The 13,696-nt window shown below is 44.1% G+C and overlaps 1 protein-coding gene across 1 annotated transcript; it reads right to left on the reverse strand.

The window, feature by feature from the left end:
• Positions 1-1,824: 1,824 nt before the first annotated feature.
• Positions 1,825-9,994, reverse strand: NMS (neuromedin S). Its single transcript, XM_084527009.1, has 8 exons — positions 9,855-9,994; positions 9,698-9,753; positions 9,490-9,540; positions 8,262-8,321; positions 4,679-4,714; positions 4,195-4,236; positions 3,206-3,236; positions 1,825-1,976 (listed from the first exon to the last, which is right to left on the reverse strand). Exons 1-8 carry the CDS (start codon positions 9,940-9,942, stop codon positions 1,960-1,962), a joined length of 381 nt encoding a protein of 126 aa, XP_084383135.1. The 5' UTR covers positions 9,943-9,994; the 3' UTR covers positions 1,825-1,959.
• Positions 9,995-13,696: the final 3,702 nt, after the last annotated feature.

Here is a 13,696-nt window from a genome sequence, read left to right on the forward strand (position 1 = left end):
TGCTCAGCGGTGTGCCATGAGGGCACAAACAGGCCATGGATGCCCTTAGCAGCCTCCCTTGGGACACCCCACAGCCCCTCGCCAGCACCCTCTGCCCAGGTGGAGGTATGGGACCTACAGAGTCCTTCAGCCAGGTGCCACCCCATTAGAGGCTGTGGGGGTCCTGGCTTGTCCCCCCTTGTGGTGCAGCCCCTCCTGCTGGTCCCTGCCTGGCAGGATGCTGAGCGGCTCCTGCCTCTCATTTTTGCACCTTCTCAGCAGTCCAGTGCTTGGCTTGTGGTGTGCAGGCACAGTTTTGGGATAAAACCAAGCCATATTTGTGCTGAGGTCCTGGTTCAAGGAGCAGACCTGCTCCCCCATTGCCCACGTCTATTTATGGCCTGTGCTTCCTTGTTCAGTCCCAAGCATGAATTCACACTGGGTTTTGTCTTCTCCAGTCTTACAGACCTCTAAGGCTGGACAGTGCATCTCTGGGCAACCTTTTGCACTGTTTGGCTGTTCTCCTGGGGAAAAGGTTCTCCTTATGGCCAGCTTCAACCTCCCTTGTTTCACCTAATAATGCCTGTTGCCACTTGTGCTCCCACCCTGCACCATGAAGTGCCTGGCTGTGTCCCCTTGATGTCACCTCTCAGGTCCTGGGAGGCCATCAGGTGGCCTGAAGCCATCCCTCCTCCAGGCTGACCTGGCCCTGCATCTCCTCATGGGCCAAGTGCTCCAGCCCCATTGGTTTTGGGGGGATCTACATGTGCTCCTTTCCATTTGTCTATGTCTTTCCTGGATTAGGGGCCCACAGCTGGACACATTAACCTAGATAGGGTCCAACAACAGCCAAATAACTCATCACTTCCTTCTCTCTACTGGGCAAAATTCTGCTAATACAGCCCAAATTGGAACCTTAGCCAGTTAAAAATAACGCACAAGACAAACAAAACAAAAACACACGCACAAAACCACCACTTGTTTCTCAGAGTATGTTTTTGAAGACCGTGGAGCTGGCAAACCCCATTCACAGACACCTGTGCCAGCATAACAGAGATGGTTTCATGCCATGGTACTAGGGCTGAGTTCCCCAGGAGGGGAAGGGAAGATAAGGGAGGACTTGAGGAGACCACTGCTGTGGGACAGTTTTTACAGGGGAATCCCAACCTGGTGTATTTCCACAAGGTAAGCCTTGTAACCTCCACCTTGTCTTTTATTATACTCTTCTCTGAAGGAAGTAATAATTTCAGTACTTTAAGCTTTCTGCCCCTAAATAACTCTGACTTCCAAAAGAAATCATCCCACTCCTCACAGTGCAAACAGCTGGCTGCACCATAGATTTTAATTCCCCATTTCAGTAAAAAGGGTGGATGTTTAGAGTATCTCTCATAAGTGACTCGTTTGTGCTTTATGATAGCCAGTAAGGCAAGCTGGGAAAAAAAAAAAAAAAAGAGTATCATCTGATTGAATAGTGCCTGTCTGAACAGCAGTATGTGTTCCACTTCCTTCAATGTGCTTTGGGTTCATCATTTATCACACTCAAGCCCTTAATTATTCAAAGTAATAAATAATTCATGAAAATATCCACAGTGATTTTAATGTGTTGTTTAGGGTGTATATTCTGAAATTATAGGAAAGTGTATTTTCTTGTCAAAAGGGCAGCTCATCACTCAGGACCCTACTAAAGAATATGCAATAAATATAAAATGCATGGTTGAAAGTATTTGAAAATTATCTATATTCAGATGATTGATCTCCTCTGAACACAGTTAGAACGAGACAATGCTACAATACAGCCTGACGAGGGTTAGTACCTGCTACAATAAAGAAGGACAACAAGAAGAATTACTGATTGCAAATTTATTACATGGAACACTAAATTCCAGACAACTGAGTCACATAATAGATGAACAGGGCAACGGCAAGTCTCTTTTCTTTGTATAAATCAAGTTACCGAGCTAGTAAATCGACCCACAAACTTCATATTCCATGGTATTCTGAAGAAAAAAATAACACAAAATCACTTTTTATGTTGAAAAGTTGATCGGAATATGGTTTAGCATTCACTTATGTATGTCTGGTCCTCAAATCCTAGCACCAGAAGATTAAAATAGATGAAAGTTTGAAATACTGGGTAAGTGTCCGTGTCTGCTACTTGCATTCAAACATGAATCCTCCCTCCCAGTACAGTCCTTCTCTCTCCACCATGTCCTAACTTCACTGACTTTCATTCAGAGCACTGGAGGCAGTGTTGATCCTGCAGCCCAGATGACTCAGGGCACTGAGCTCTGGGTAAGACCAGAGCAAGAACACTGCAATGCTGCTCTGTGATACTCTCACAGTCTTTGTCTCCTTTCTTTCCGAAGTGATTTAATCTTGTAAATAAAGCAAATAATACCTTTGCTGTATTTCTTTGCATTATTTCTTTGCTATTCCCCTGCCTTGTTCCCCCCAGAAAAACAACCCTTCCAGCCAACAGTTGGATCTAATTCTTATGCTGCAAACAAAAAATATTTATCTTTTATTGCAGAATAAAAGATTAGAAGAAGAGAAACTAACAAGGAGATGCATTTACATTGCCTGTTTTGTGCATTTCCCATTAAAGCTAACAAAGACCTTCAAAAGACCCTTCCAAAGATGGATAAAGAAGAGCTACATGATATTAGATCTCACTCTCCTCCTTCTTTACATCCCCACCCCTCCTCTTTTTAATGTTTACTCAAAAAGGGATTCTAATCCTGAGGTGAGGATGACTCCCCTCTGCATGCAGAGATCTGTATTCGTGGGTTCTCATGTGGGATTAGTGACTGAAGGTCTCTTGGAACAGAGGTCAGTGAACATATTTATCACAGTGAAGGACATGGCTAGCTTTTATGTTCAAAGTACAATTTACACCCTCTAGGGGAAAAAAAAAAAAAAAAAAAAAAAGGATTTTTTCTCAACCTTTATCATTTTTGTATCACTTCTATAATTTTTATAGGGGATGAAAGCTCCTCCTGAAGGAACCTTGAAGAAAGAAAAGAGTCTTTTTGTCAAAAGCATATACTGTAATTCCTTGAGCATGCAAGAAAGCACTTCTACCCTGATAGCTTTCAGAGACTGTGTGAAATATCCCAATGGGTATCTTGGGTTTTTACTATAATACTCCTCAGTAACTCCTTCTGCCACAAGGATCATCGTTATTGAAACAGAATAAATTCTTGTCACCTTTGGATGGCCTACTCACCACTGCCTTCAATAGTTCTTCCATTTCGAGGCTGAAAAATACAATAATGAGATAGGTTTATAAGATGGTATTTACACTAGTATTAGATGCCAGATTTATATGCACACCAAAATACACCTCCCAGAGCATGTGAAAAGGCTGCAGTAAGATTTCCGTTAAAGGGACAACATGTCAAATACCAGGGGGAGCCATGCAGGCTGGGTTTTGCCTCTGAACCTGAGAAGTATTTATTCAGCCTCCATCCAAACAGTTAAATAGTCTGACTTTAATTATTCTCATTAAGGATCTTGGTCCCACTTCATGAAGGTACTAACCTGATGACCAACAGAGTATATAAATACCAGGACTGAAAGTACCTGGCTGGCCTGAACTGGGACTCTGGTTACCTGCCAGAATCTCCTTTTTAACAGATTTCTTTTCCGATGTGTTGACAATATTCCTACTAACTAGTTTGGTGTTAATCATGCAAGATTAATCATATAACCATAGACCAGCATATTCTACATTAGGCCATGCCATAGTTCATCAGGCCAATGGGTGAATAAATTGAGGGAAATGATCTCTGTAATGTTGCTTTGGCTTTTCACCCTGATACCATCACTAGCTAACCAGACCTTTCAGACCACGTGGACAGTCAGCTCAGGCACGTTTTGTCTGGAGAATTTAGTACAAGGACACCTTGGTCATTTCTGACACAACAAGCCACATACTACTTCTCTCTTTGGATGACTTGACTCGAGACAGTAATTGCAGTCACCTCTTCCAAGCAAAAAAGGTTTAATCCATTACTACCCCATATCTCATCATCTTGTGGTCTTTTAGCTGAACCAGAGCTTTTTAAGCAAATGGCTTCTTCAGCTTTCAAGGAAGGGATATTTGGTATCTCATCAAAACAAGTGCAGCACGAGTTTGTAAAGGTAAGCAGTTGCTCATATCCATATATAACATTGTCTGTTATGCAAATCTTTAAGAGCAAAAGATTCAGATACCCTGAAAAGGAAAAACGGCCGTCCCAGAGTCCCGTGACTATCCTGTAAAATAAAATACAAAACCATTAACAAAACAATTTAAGCTCAGTTCCATAGATCTGTTTACAAGTTTTGGTGTCTGTCCATCAGATTATCAATAATTCAGGGCATTTTTCAGCAGCATGCAAACAATGAGATGCTGATAGTCTCCAGTGCCCGTTCATCTGGAATGCTCATTAAAAATTAATACCTAAAGGGCAATGTCAACAACTATCCATTCTGTCTAGTGTAAATATACTAAATTACCATAATTAAAGATTCACAGACTTGAGAAAATGTAGAAAAGAAAGCTTTATACGTGGTGCATTTCTTTGCAGAAGCAGGGTCTGCACAGCTTTCTTCCCAACCATTAAAAAAAAATTACTTGTATAAAGCAGCAAAAGAAGCACAGAAATGGCCATACACCACTGTCTACTGCTACTCACTTGTCATTACATTTACATACCTTCTTTGTAAACTCTGCAGTAGCAATCTGTGATTCCTGCAAGTTGACAGTGTAAATTAATCAAGATGCTGTCACTTCTTTGGTTTGTTACATTAATCCTCTGTCACTGATCAGGTTCTCCACTCCGTGTGAGAAGAGAGAACAGTACAAGCAGAGAAGACAGCTACAAGAACAGCAGCAGCAAATGGATCTTTTTAAAGATTTATTTTAAATCTCACTTTAACCAACCTCATCATTCAACATGCTTCCAGCTCAGGGGGGCGAAACAGAACTCAAAGTGCAGTGAGCACAGCAGCTCCATTCCTCAAGCTTGAATGGCACTTACAGCTCTTTCTTACCTTCTTAAAGTGGGGCTGCTCTCCGGCTTTTGGATTGCCCTTCTGAATTACCCAGGTATCGTTGCTGTCTTTAAGCCTTCCCCTTCACCCTTTTTATTCTTCAGGAAATTCACCACTTTTCTATTCATCCTGACATCAAAGAATACAAACTTTCTCCATGACTTCACGGGAGCAGACCAAGCCTAGTGTCTAACGAAGCTCTGAACCTGCACTCTGGTACACCTGTGAGGTCTGGGAGCCCTCCTGCCTGCAGCACAGCTACCTGGCTCCACACTTCTGGCTGGCCAGAAGCTCTAAGCCACAGCCACTACTACATCGGTGTATTGGGTTTCTGTGGCAAGGGCTTGGCAGCAGGGGGGCTGCAGGAGTGTCCTCTGTGAGCAGAGCCCAGCAGCTGCCCCATGTCAGATCAGAGCCAGCTCCCAATGGCTCCAAAAAGGACCTGCTGCTGGCCAGAGACAGGGAGTGATGCTGGGTGGGCCTCTGGGAGAGCAGTGTTAAGGAAAACCTGATGTGCAACAGCAACTGGGAGAGAGAAAATGTGAGAGAAGCAGCCCTGCAGACCCCAAGGTGAGTGCAGCAGGAGGGCAGGAGGTGCTCCAGGCATGTTGTAGAAGTTCCTCTGTAGCCTGTGGAGAGGCCCCTGGTGGAGCAGGCTGTCCCCCTGCAGCCCATGGGTCCCACATGGAGCAGATCTCCACGCTGCAGCCCCCCCATGGGTGGAGGAGCCCCCGGTGGAGCAGGTGGATGTGGCCTGGGGGAGGCTGCGGCCCATGGAGAGCCCCCGCAGGAGCAGGCCCCAGGCTGGAGCTGCAGCCTGTGGAGAGGAGCCCATGCAGGAGCAGGGGTCTGGGGGGAGCTGCCGCCCACCCGTGGGGGACCTGTGCTGGAGCAGTTTGCTCCTCGGGGATGGATGGACCCCATGGGATGGAGCCGTGTGGGAGCAGCGCTTGAAGAGCTGCTGCCTGTGGGCAGCCCCCGCAGGCTCAGTTGGGGAAGGCTGGCATCCCGTGGGAGGGACCCCACATGGAGCAGGGGCAGACATAAAGCTTTAGGGACTGACCGCAGTCCCTCTTCTCCATTCCCCTGCAGCACTTGTGGGAAGGACATAGAAGAAGGTGGATGAGGGGGAAGGTGTTTTTAGGTTGCTTTTAGTTCTCCCTGCTCTAATCTGTTAGTTGTCTGGGGTGGGCTTGAAAACCAAGCACACGTAATGAGTGAGGATATGAAGACAAATGAGGAGATCACAGGAAATGAGTGAAGATGGGAAACTGGGGAGTAGGAATTTAAAAAGAAAAATATACAAGAAAGGAGGGAATTGGCATTCGGGGTATGAGATGAGGATTTCCTTGTTAACCTATTCTTGGTTCAAGCCCTGAGGCAATGATTTATAGAACAAATCCCATTAATGCCAGCTCAGTATGAAACAAAGGAGAAAAGTACATGCTCAGTGGGGATGCTTTAAAGGATGCGAAGACAGAGTACAAAGATTGTTTGTTCTGAGATGGTTACTGTTTATCAAGCAAAGAGGCAACAATTCATGACTTAAACTCACTTTCAAATATCCTATCTAATTTATGGTTTTATCCTATCGAAGAAATACAGCAACAAGTGAGCTTTTAAACAGTATATTGGCTTGATTTTAGGAAAGGGTTAATGGAGATTTTTTCCGATGTAGTCGGGTTTAGATATTTAGTTTCTGTTGATTCATTTGAAAGTGCCATCTACAAGATATACCTGAAGATTCGATACAGAAACTGAGTAGTCTGTCAGTTGTCCCAACAGATTTTAAGTTCCCCGAATGCAGCTCAAGTCCCATTATGCCAACATTGCCACTGACTTTGCCTGTCACGATGCTGAAGCATCATTCCTTCTCTTGAAACACTATCTGCCTTCTCTGCTTAATCTACAACTCTGAATTAAAGTTTATATAAAACCACACAAATACAGGATTGTGAAGAAAGTTCAGGTCCAGGTGAAATCAGTAGGATTTCATAACTGTTTCATTTGCAGCACCACTTATAGACTCGTGTTTGCAGTGTCTTCTCCAGAGTCCTTGTGGGCTGAGAAAATACAGCTTCATGTCGTAAGAGATTTGAACAGCCAGGTAACAATTGGCATTTTTGTTTAGTTCTTCCATCTCTCATTTAGCTTCAGTCCACCTACATGTAATCCTACTGCAGATATGTAACAAGTATTAGTCGTACCTCTTGAAAGGATACTGTATGGGATCCAGCTCCCAGTCTTAAGGACTCAAAACAGAGGGTGAATTTTTAGCAAGTTTAGTAACCAAATCAGCCCTAGAAATAGATCTGTACGCAAAGTTACTGTCTGATTCTGGATGTCCCCTCATTAGCTAAGCTGTAGAAGCACAGGAGTTAATATTGAACTCAATTCATTCGGAGGACATTTAAGACTGAAATGCTAGAATCTTTATATAATAAACTTCAGTACTGCACATTGTTATAGCTGCTTTAAGAAAGCATGCATGGAATTCTAAGCTAAAGACACTGGCAAGAAGAGAGGTGAAAAACACGTTAAAATACTTTCTATTATTGTCTTGAAGGCTCTTTTTTTATTAAATCACAACTATAGGACTCAAGCTCCACAAGTGAATTAGCTTTCATAACATACCTACAGGCAGTATGAATTTTATGGGAAAGGAACTGTTGATTAACTGGTGATAATAAGAAAGCAGTATGAAGCAGAACTGACATTGAGCTAGTTCCTAATATGACTGCACCAATGACAAAGTGCTATACTCAATAATTCAACCTTTCAGCTTAAGCTTTTGAATCTGATTCAGGCACACCAAAAAAAAAAAAAAAAAAAAAAAAAAGAAACTTAAATAAAACATCAAAAAAAAAAAACCAAACCAGTAAAGCAGCTCATAATGTTTCCATGTCCAGCATGATCTTAAATCAATGTTGAACCAATGTCGTGGGTTCTTTTTTTTTCGGCATATTTAACCCTGTATTATTCAGAAGTGAGGGTCAGGTTAAAATGCTAACCCTAGTTGCAAGTGGACTTTTTGGCTCCTGAGGTCTACAAACAACTGTTTGATCTATAAAGTAATGGAAGAAGAGTTACATGCAAGCCACTAATGAAAAGGAATATTCTTTTATGTATTTCATAGCTACTCTCCCACATCACCTAATTCATGACAGTGTTAGATTATATATTATTGCTTGGAGAAATATGTAAGTAAGGGATGCTTTTAAGTAAATGAAGCAATTACACCTTACCTCATTTGTATGCATGCTGTTGAATATGGAATAACAAAGATCCAAAACAGTGCTGGAGATCTGCGAAGTCAAACAGCAGTTGAATACATTTCCCAATAGGGATGTTGTATACAGGGTTTTTACACAGAACAGGCTCAATTGTGATCCCAGTGCAATTTAAATTGTACGCAGTTCCACTCAAACCACTCAGAGCAGGGTAAGACTTCCTAAAGCTATTATGAGATGAAAAACAAGCATTTTGCACAAGCAGAATGCATATAGTACTACTCGTGTTGTCAGTAGAGTCTCTTGCTATAAAGAGATTTAAATAAGTCTTTCATATTTAAAATACACTTTCCTATGCTAAGTGTTCTAAGAATTGGCTGTTTTTTTCTGGCATATTGAATGTACACATTTTCATCTCTAAGCATTTTAGGGGAAGCTGTTCGGTATGTTTGACCACAGAGCCCACTACATCCAACAGGGATATTTCTGTCATAAGACGCTAAAAAGATCTGGTTGTACACCTGTAGGATAAGTGATCACGGGCCAGAGAGAAACTCTGCTGAAGTGAATTACCACAGCTCTTTTAATGGATTTTATCTCAGGACTCCCAAGGAGCAAGAGAGAAAAGGTGGGGGTGAAACAGACACCCTAAGAAGGGGGAGGGGGGGGTCCCACACTGACTTGTACAGAATAAGGGTTTGCTCATGTACACAGTCACGTCAGATGAGAAATAACTACAGCACAGGAGATAAAATGCAAGACACCCAAACAACTGACTTTGGGAACTATTTGCCAGCAGTCTTACAAGACTGAAATCCATCAGAAAAAAAAAAAAAAAAAGCTCAAATTTTCCAGATAACTACGAAGACTTTCTCAACCCTTGGAGAATGGAAATGCCCCTTGGGCTCGGTGCTGAACAAAGCGGGTTTACTTTTTCAAAGTCACTCTGCTGCCTGAAGTGCTCCAAGCTCCGGGCCAGCAGACACAAGCTGCGGAGCCTCCCCCTGCTCCCCAAACCTCTGAGGACCTCAGAAACCCCCCCTGCACTATCTGGGACCCCACTGGTATCCTCCACAGCACTCAACAGCACTTTGTGCTCTACTGCGATGGGAAGACGAGCACACCTGCTGATCCTAGGACCGAGCTAGCCCTGCGGGGAGGACAGCACATCCAGCAAGCTCGCCGGGCTCTCAGGGGTCCCACAGCATGCAGCAGAGAAAACCCATTGCCAAAGGCAGCTTACCTGGGGTTGGTGAGACAGCTCCATCCACTGACTGAAGCACAGCGCCAGTTGCTTGAGGGGTAGAGACCATATATTAACAGCAGGTTTTGCATAGCCGGGGGGGCACATTTAGCCCAAGGAGCCAGGACTGGGTGGCTACGAGCCTGCCTGGCTCTTGGGACCCCCAGCAGGGCTCCCAGAGGGAGCAGGAGGAGGAGACGAGCCCTACCTGACTTTTGGGCAGCTCCGCGCCGTCCCGGTAGCGGGCGAAAGGCTGGGGAAACCCTGCGGGGAGGGGAAGGACACAGCATGTACAGTTAGCAGGCACCCCTTTTACCTTCAAATTAATAAATATGAAGGAAGGGGAGGGGGTGTCGCCGACTTACCAGAGCCCCGCGGCAGGGCGCAGAGGCAGCAGGCGGCGAGCAGCCAGGGCAGGGCGGGCGGCGGGGACGGGGACAGCGGCGGGGACATGGCGGGGGGCGGCCGGGCTGGGCTTGGCAGGGCCGGGCCGCCGCCTTTATGGGCCCGCGCCGAGCCCCCGCCCCCGGGCGGCTGAGGGGAGGAGGAGGAGTGGTGGTGGTGGCCCTGGTGGTGGCCACGGTGGTGGATTTGGTGGTGGAGGAGTCGTCCTTGGGGCAGTGGCGTGGAAGGGGCTGTCACAGGGCTTGGGGGGCTTGGGGAGGGAGGTGTGCCTGCTCGGGAAGGAGTTGGGCACCGACGAAGTGCTGGCTCTCTGTTATATCGGTCTTCGTGAGGAAAGACGATGTTTCTGTTCTTTATTTTTTTTCTTTCAGCTCACCACTTCCAGCCCCTGCTAGGTATGGCAATGGAAAAGCCAAGGAGCTGCTCGTGGCGCTTCGCCTTTCTTCCCAATTTAGCTGTTCCCTTCATCTTTGGGAAGTGCTTCCCCGTTATCTCTGTGCTGCTTCTCAGGGCAAAGCTTTCCCTTAGAGCTGAGACGAGATGCTCAGAGTCCTCAACTCTTCCTCACAAACTTCAAGCCAGCTGAAACAAAGGCGTAATTTCCCTTTCTCCGACTTGTAACACATGGAGGGGTTTGTCAGGCAATGCCCCAGCAAAGGGGCACTCTGTGTTTGCTAAATTTTCTCAGCACGGGAGGATGGCATTTTAATTTTGACAGCAGCAAGAAGCGTGTTCCTGCTTGGTGTGATTTTATTTAAGCTGATGTGGGCACAGAAACATGACAGCAGAGCCCTACCGGTGTGAGCTAGGCTCGTCAGAGGTAGACGGCAAAATGATAGATGGTAAAGGTACTCTGATGGATTGCACAATTCCTATTAACCATCTTCCCCCTGTCCTTTGGCATTTTACTTTTAACCACACTGAAAATTGGTGTTGTCAACAGTGTGTCTGTTGCCACACTTTTCACAGATTGTGCACCCAAATCACTCCCAGGGTACAGAAACCTGGCATCCTATAGATCAATTCCAGATTCGGTGTTAGTTGCTACCTTTTCAAACACTAGTATATTAAATAGTAATTCTTTTAAATACTAATTAGTTGTATTGTACCCTAATTAGAGGCTACCAAGCCGCTACTATTTATTCACTGTAATGGGACGTGGTTCTCTGGCTTTCCCCGTCTGGTAAGAAAGGCACAGCCTGCTGCTTTCTTCCTCAGGGTATTCATTATCTGCCTAAAATCACGCTTCCATCCCACGCAGCCTGTGAAATAATAGCCCCTTTCAAACTATTTAAGTATGTCCAATTTCAGGAGTGTGCAGTGTTTGCTGTAGCATAAGGAAAGAGGCGTATGATCGTGTTGGGTGGGTAAGACCTACCCCTCTCTGAAGTAAAATACTGGATGCTGCCTGAATCTTTCCTTCCTTATTTTCATGCACAATGCAGCATCCACTGCTTTGTTTCACCCTTTTCTGCTGAGTACCTTAAACGTACACTTCAGCAAATTTTGCCTACATGTTAGTCCTGTGAAGCCTGTGGAGCTGCTCGTTTGCTTCAAGTGAGGCTTATACTTAAAGATTAAATAAAAAGTAAATCATACAAGTTCCATTAAAAAACAAACAATCAAAAAAAAAAACAGTACAACTTGTTAACAAATTGAAAATATGATTTTATCAGCCACAGTGCAGAGTGAGAGACGAATGGATAAAAGTGTTTAAAAATAAAACTTCAAAGAGCTGAATGTGTCAAATTGTGAACCCGTCCTCCTTCCTTAAATCTGAACTCTCTTCTGCTGCTGTACATGTCATTTCGTAGGTGTTAGCTCGGGTGCAGTTCTGCCAATGGATATATCAGCATCAAGACAGATTAATGAGCCATACTTTTACTGCACAAGTGAAATCCCCCCTTTAAGGTTCTCGGCTTCCTGCGTGCAGAGAAAGAAATAGGTTAAGAGTTATTATCAGTTATTCATGAACAAGTTAAAATGAAGCTTTGGTAGGGGGGTCAATGGGAAATGAGGATTTTTTATGGTGAGTCAGGAGGCTTGGTATATATTTAGTACCAGTAACATTTTGGCACCCATAATTTTAGATTAAAACATGCTGTGACAGATAAATGAAGAATAAGAAGAAAATTTGTTTTCAGCAGGCGTACGGGTGAGGGCTGGCTTCCTTTTCGTAAATGATCTCTGCAATGAAATCAGCGGGTTATCATGGACAGTGAGGACACAATCCATAAAATGTCACCATCGTGCAGTTCCCAAGTGCATCTGAACTGCCTGCTGCTGCCTCCTTACGCCTCGCACCCTCTGCAGCTTGGCACTACTTGGTAAAAAACAAGCCACAGTCCGCTGGGAAAGATGGAAAAAAACTGCAAAAGTTGCAGGATATTTATGAGGCAAACCTGCCGTAAAGCTTGCAGACATCTCCCAGTACTCATCCTGGATTAAATATGACAGTGTCTGCTTACACTGAAGTTTAATATGATTTTAAGTTAACATGCATTTGCGTTGCCAGCACAGACAAATGGTCCAAACAGTGAAAGCTCTCGTCTCGTTTTTGTTTCTAGCTGGGCAAGGCTCAATTCAGCACTCAGAGCTGTGGACCCAAACCTTGCTCACACCAGCACTAGGTACAGGATAGGTTTCTTTCATTTGTGGTTGGATTGCTGTACTTTGTAGATGTAAGGCCGTGGTCTTAAAGTGTATTATGTCAGCAAGTCTTTAAAGAGGATCAATACAAGCATGCATCATACAGTAGGAGGTCAAAGACAAGCTAACTGAGGGTCTGAATGTGGAGGAGTAGTGCAAATGGAGGAGTGAGGAGCTAGACTGGGAATCCAAACTGTTATGTTATTTTGGATCACTTCTTCGCTATTTCCTGGCTAAAGGTGATTTTATGACTGTTAGGTTCAGCCAGAGGTGTGGAAATTCCTCTGAAATGAAGCAATTTCAGAGGAATATTTACAAATACTACTATGTTGTACTGTATGGAAGCAGTACTGTGTGTAAATTATAATTCTGTGTTTAGAGACATCATCACAGTCTGTGGTATTGGATACCTTATAATGATTGTTATACTATTGTGTAACTGGGAGCTTACACCCCTGGGCACCCCGAGTTACGCTTGTATGACAGCAAGGAGTATAACCCAACACTTTGCTTCCTTCCCTTCTGCGTATCTAGCAGCACTTACTCCCACGAGAGATGTGAGTCAAGTGGCATTCAAAGTGAGTAAGTACTCAAACTCTGTCACTTACAATTATTTCTGAAGATATCTGTATTTTTCTTGTTAAGTAATTTGACTCGTTTAATATGAAGGCAATTAATTTTCTCGCTCTGTTTCAGGTAGGAGAGATTTATACAGAGTTTTACTGGTATTGAAAATGAACTGATGGCTTCCCTGACATGTTAAATTTCATTTGCATGAACTCTTATAACTAGTTGACTGACTCTTGGTAGCTGTAAGACTTAATTTTTATTCTGCTCTTTGGCAGAAATAGCTATGACCTGGACACTTGCTGGCCAGAGTGTCCCAGTTTTTCCCTGTGACATTTATGCCTCTGGATGTCCTTCAGAGCTAGCGCTAGTGTGCAGGACATGCAGTGAGGTGAGCTCTCTGTTCCCTTCTGTAGCAACACATCCTGAGGATGCATCCTTCTTGTCTTAAATGACAGCTGCTGCACTTTCACTGGCTCTGAAGCTTCTCAATAAAGAAGGAATTATGCTAAAGCCAGAAAAAGAAAGGGGAAAAAAATGAGAGAAAACAAGCATGACTTGTGGAAAATAATGATGAAGGACGCAG

This window comes from Aythya ferina (assembly GCF_964211825.1).
Source record: "Aythya ferina genome assembly, chromosome: 1".
Taxonomy (NCBI): Eukaryota; Metazoa; Chordata; class Aves; order Anseriformes; family Anatidae; genus Aythya; species Aythya ferina.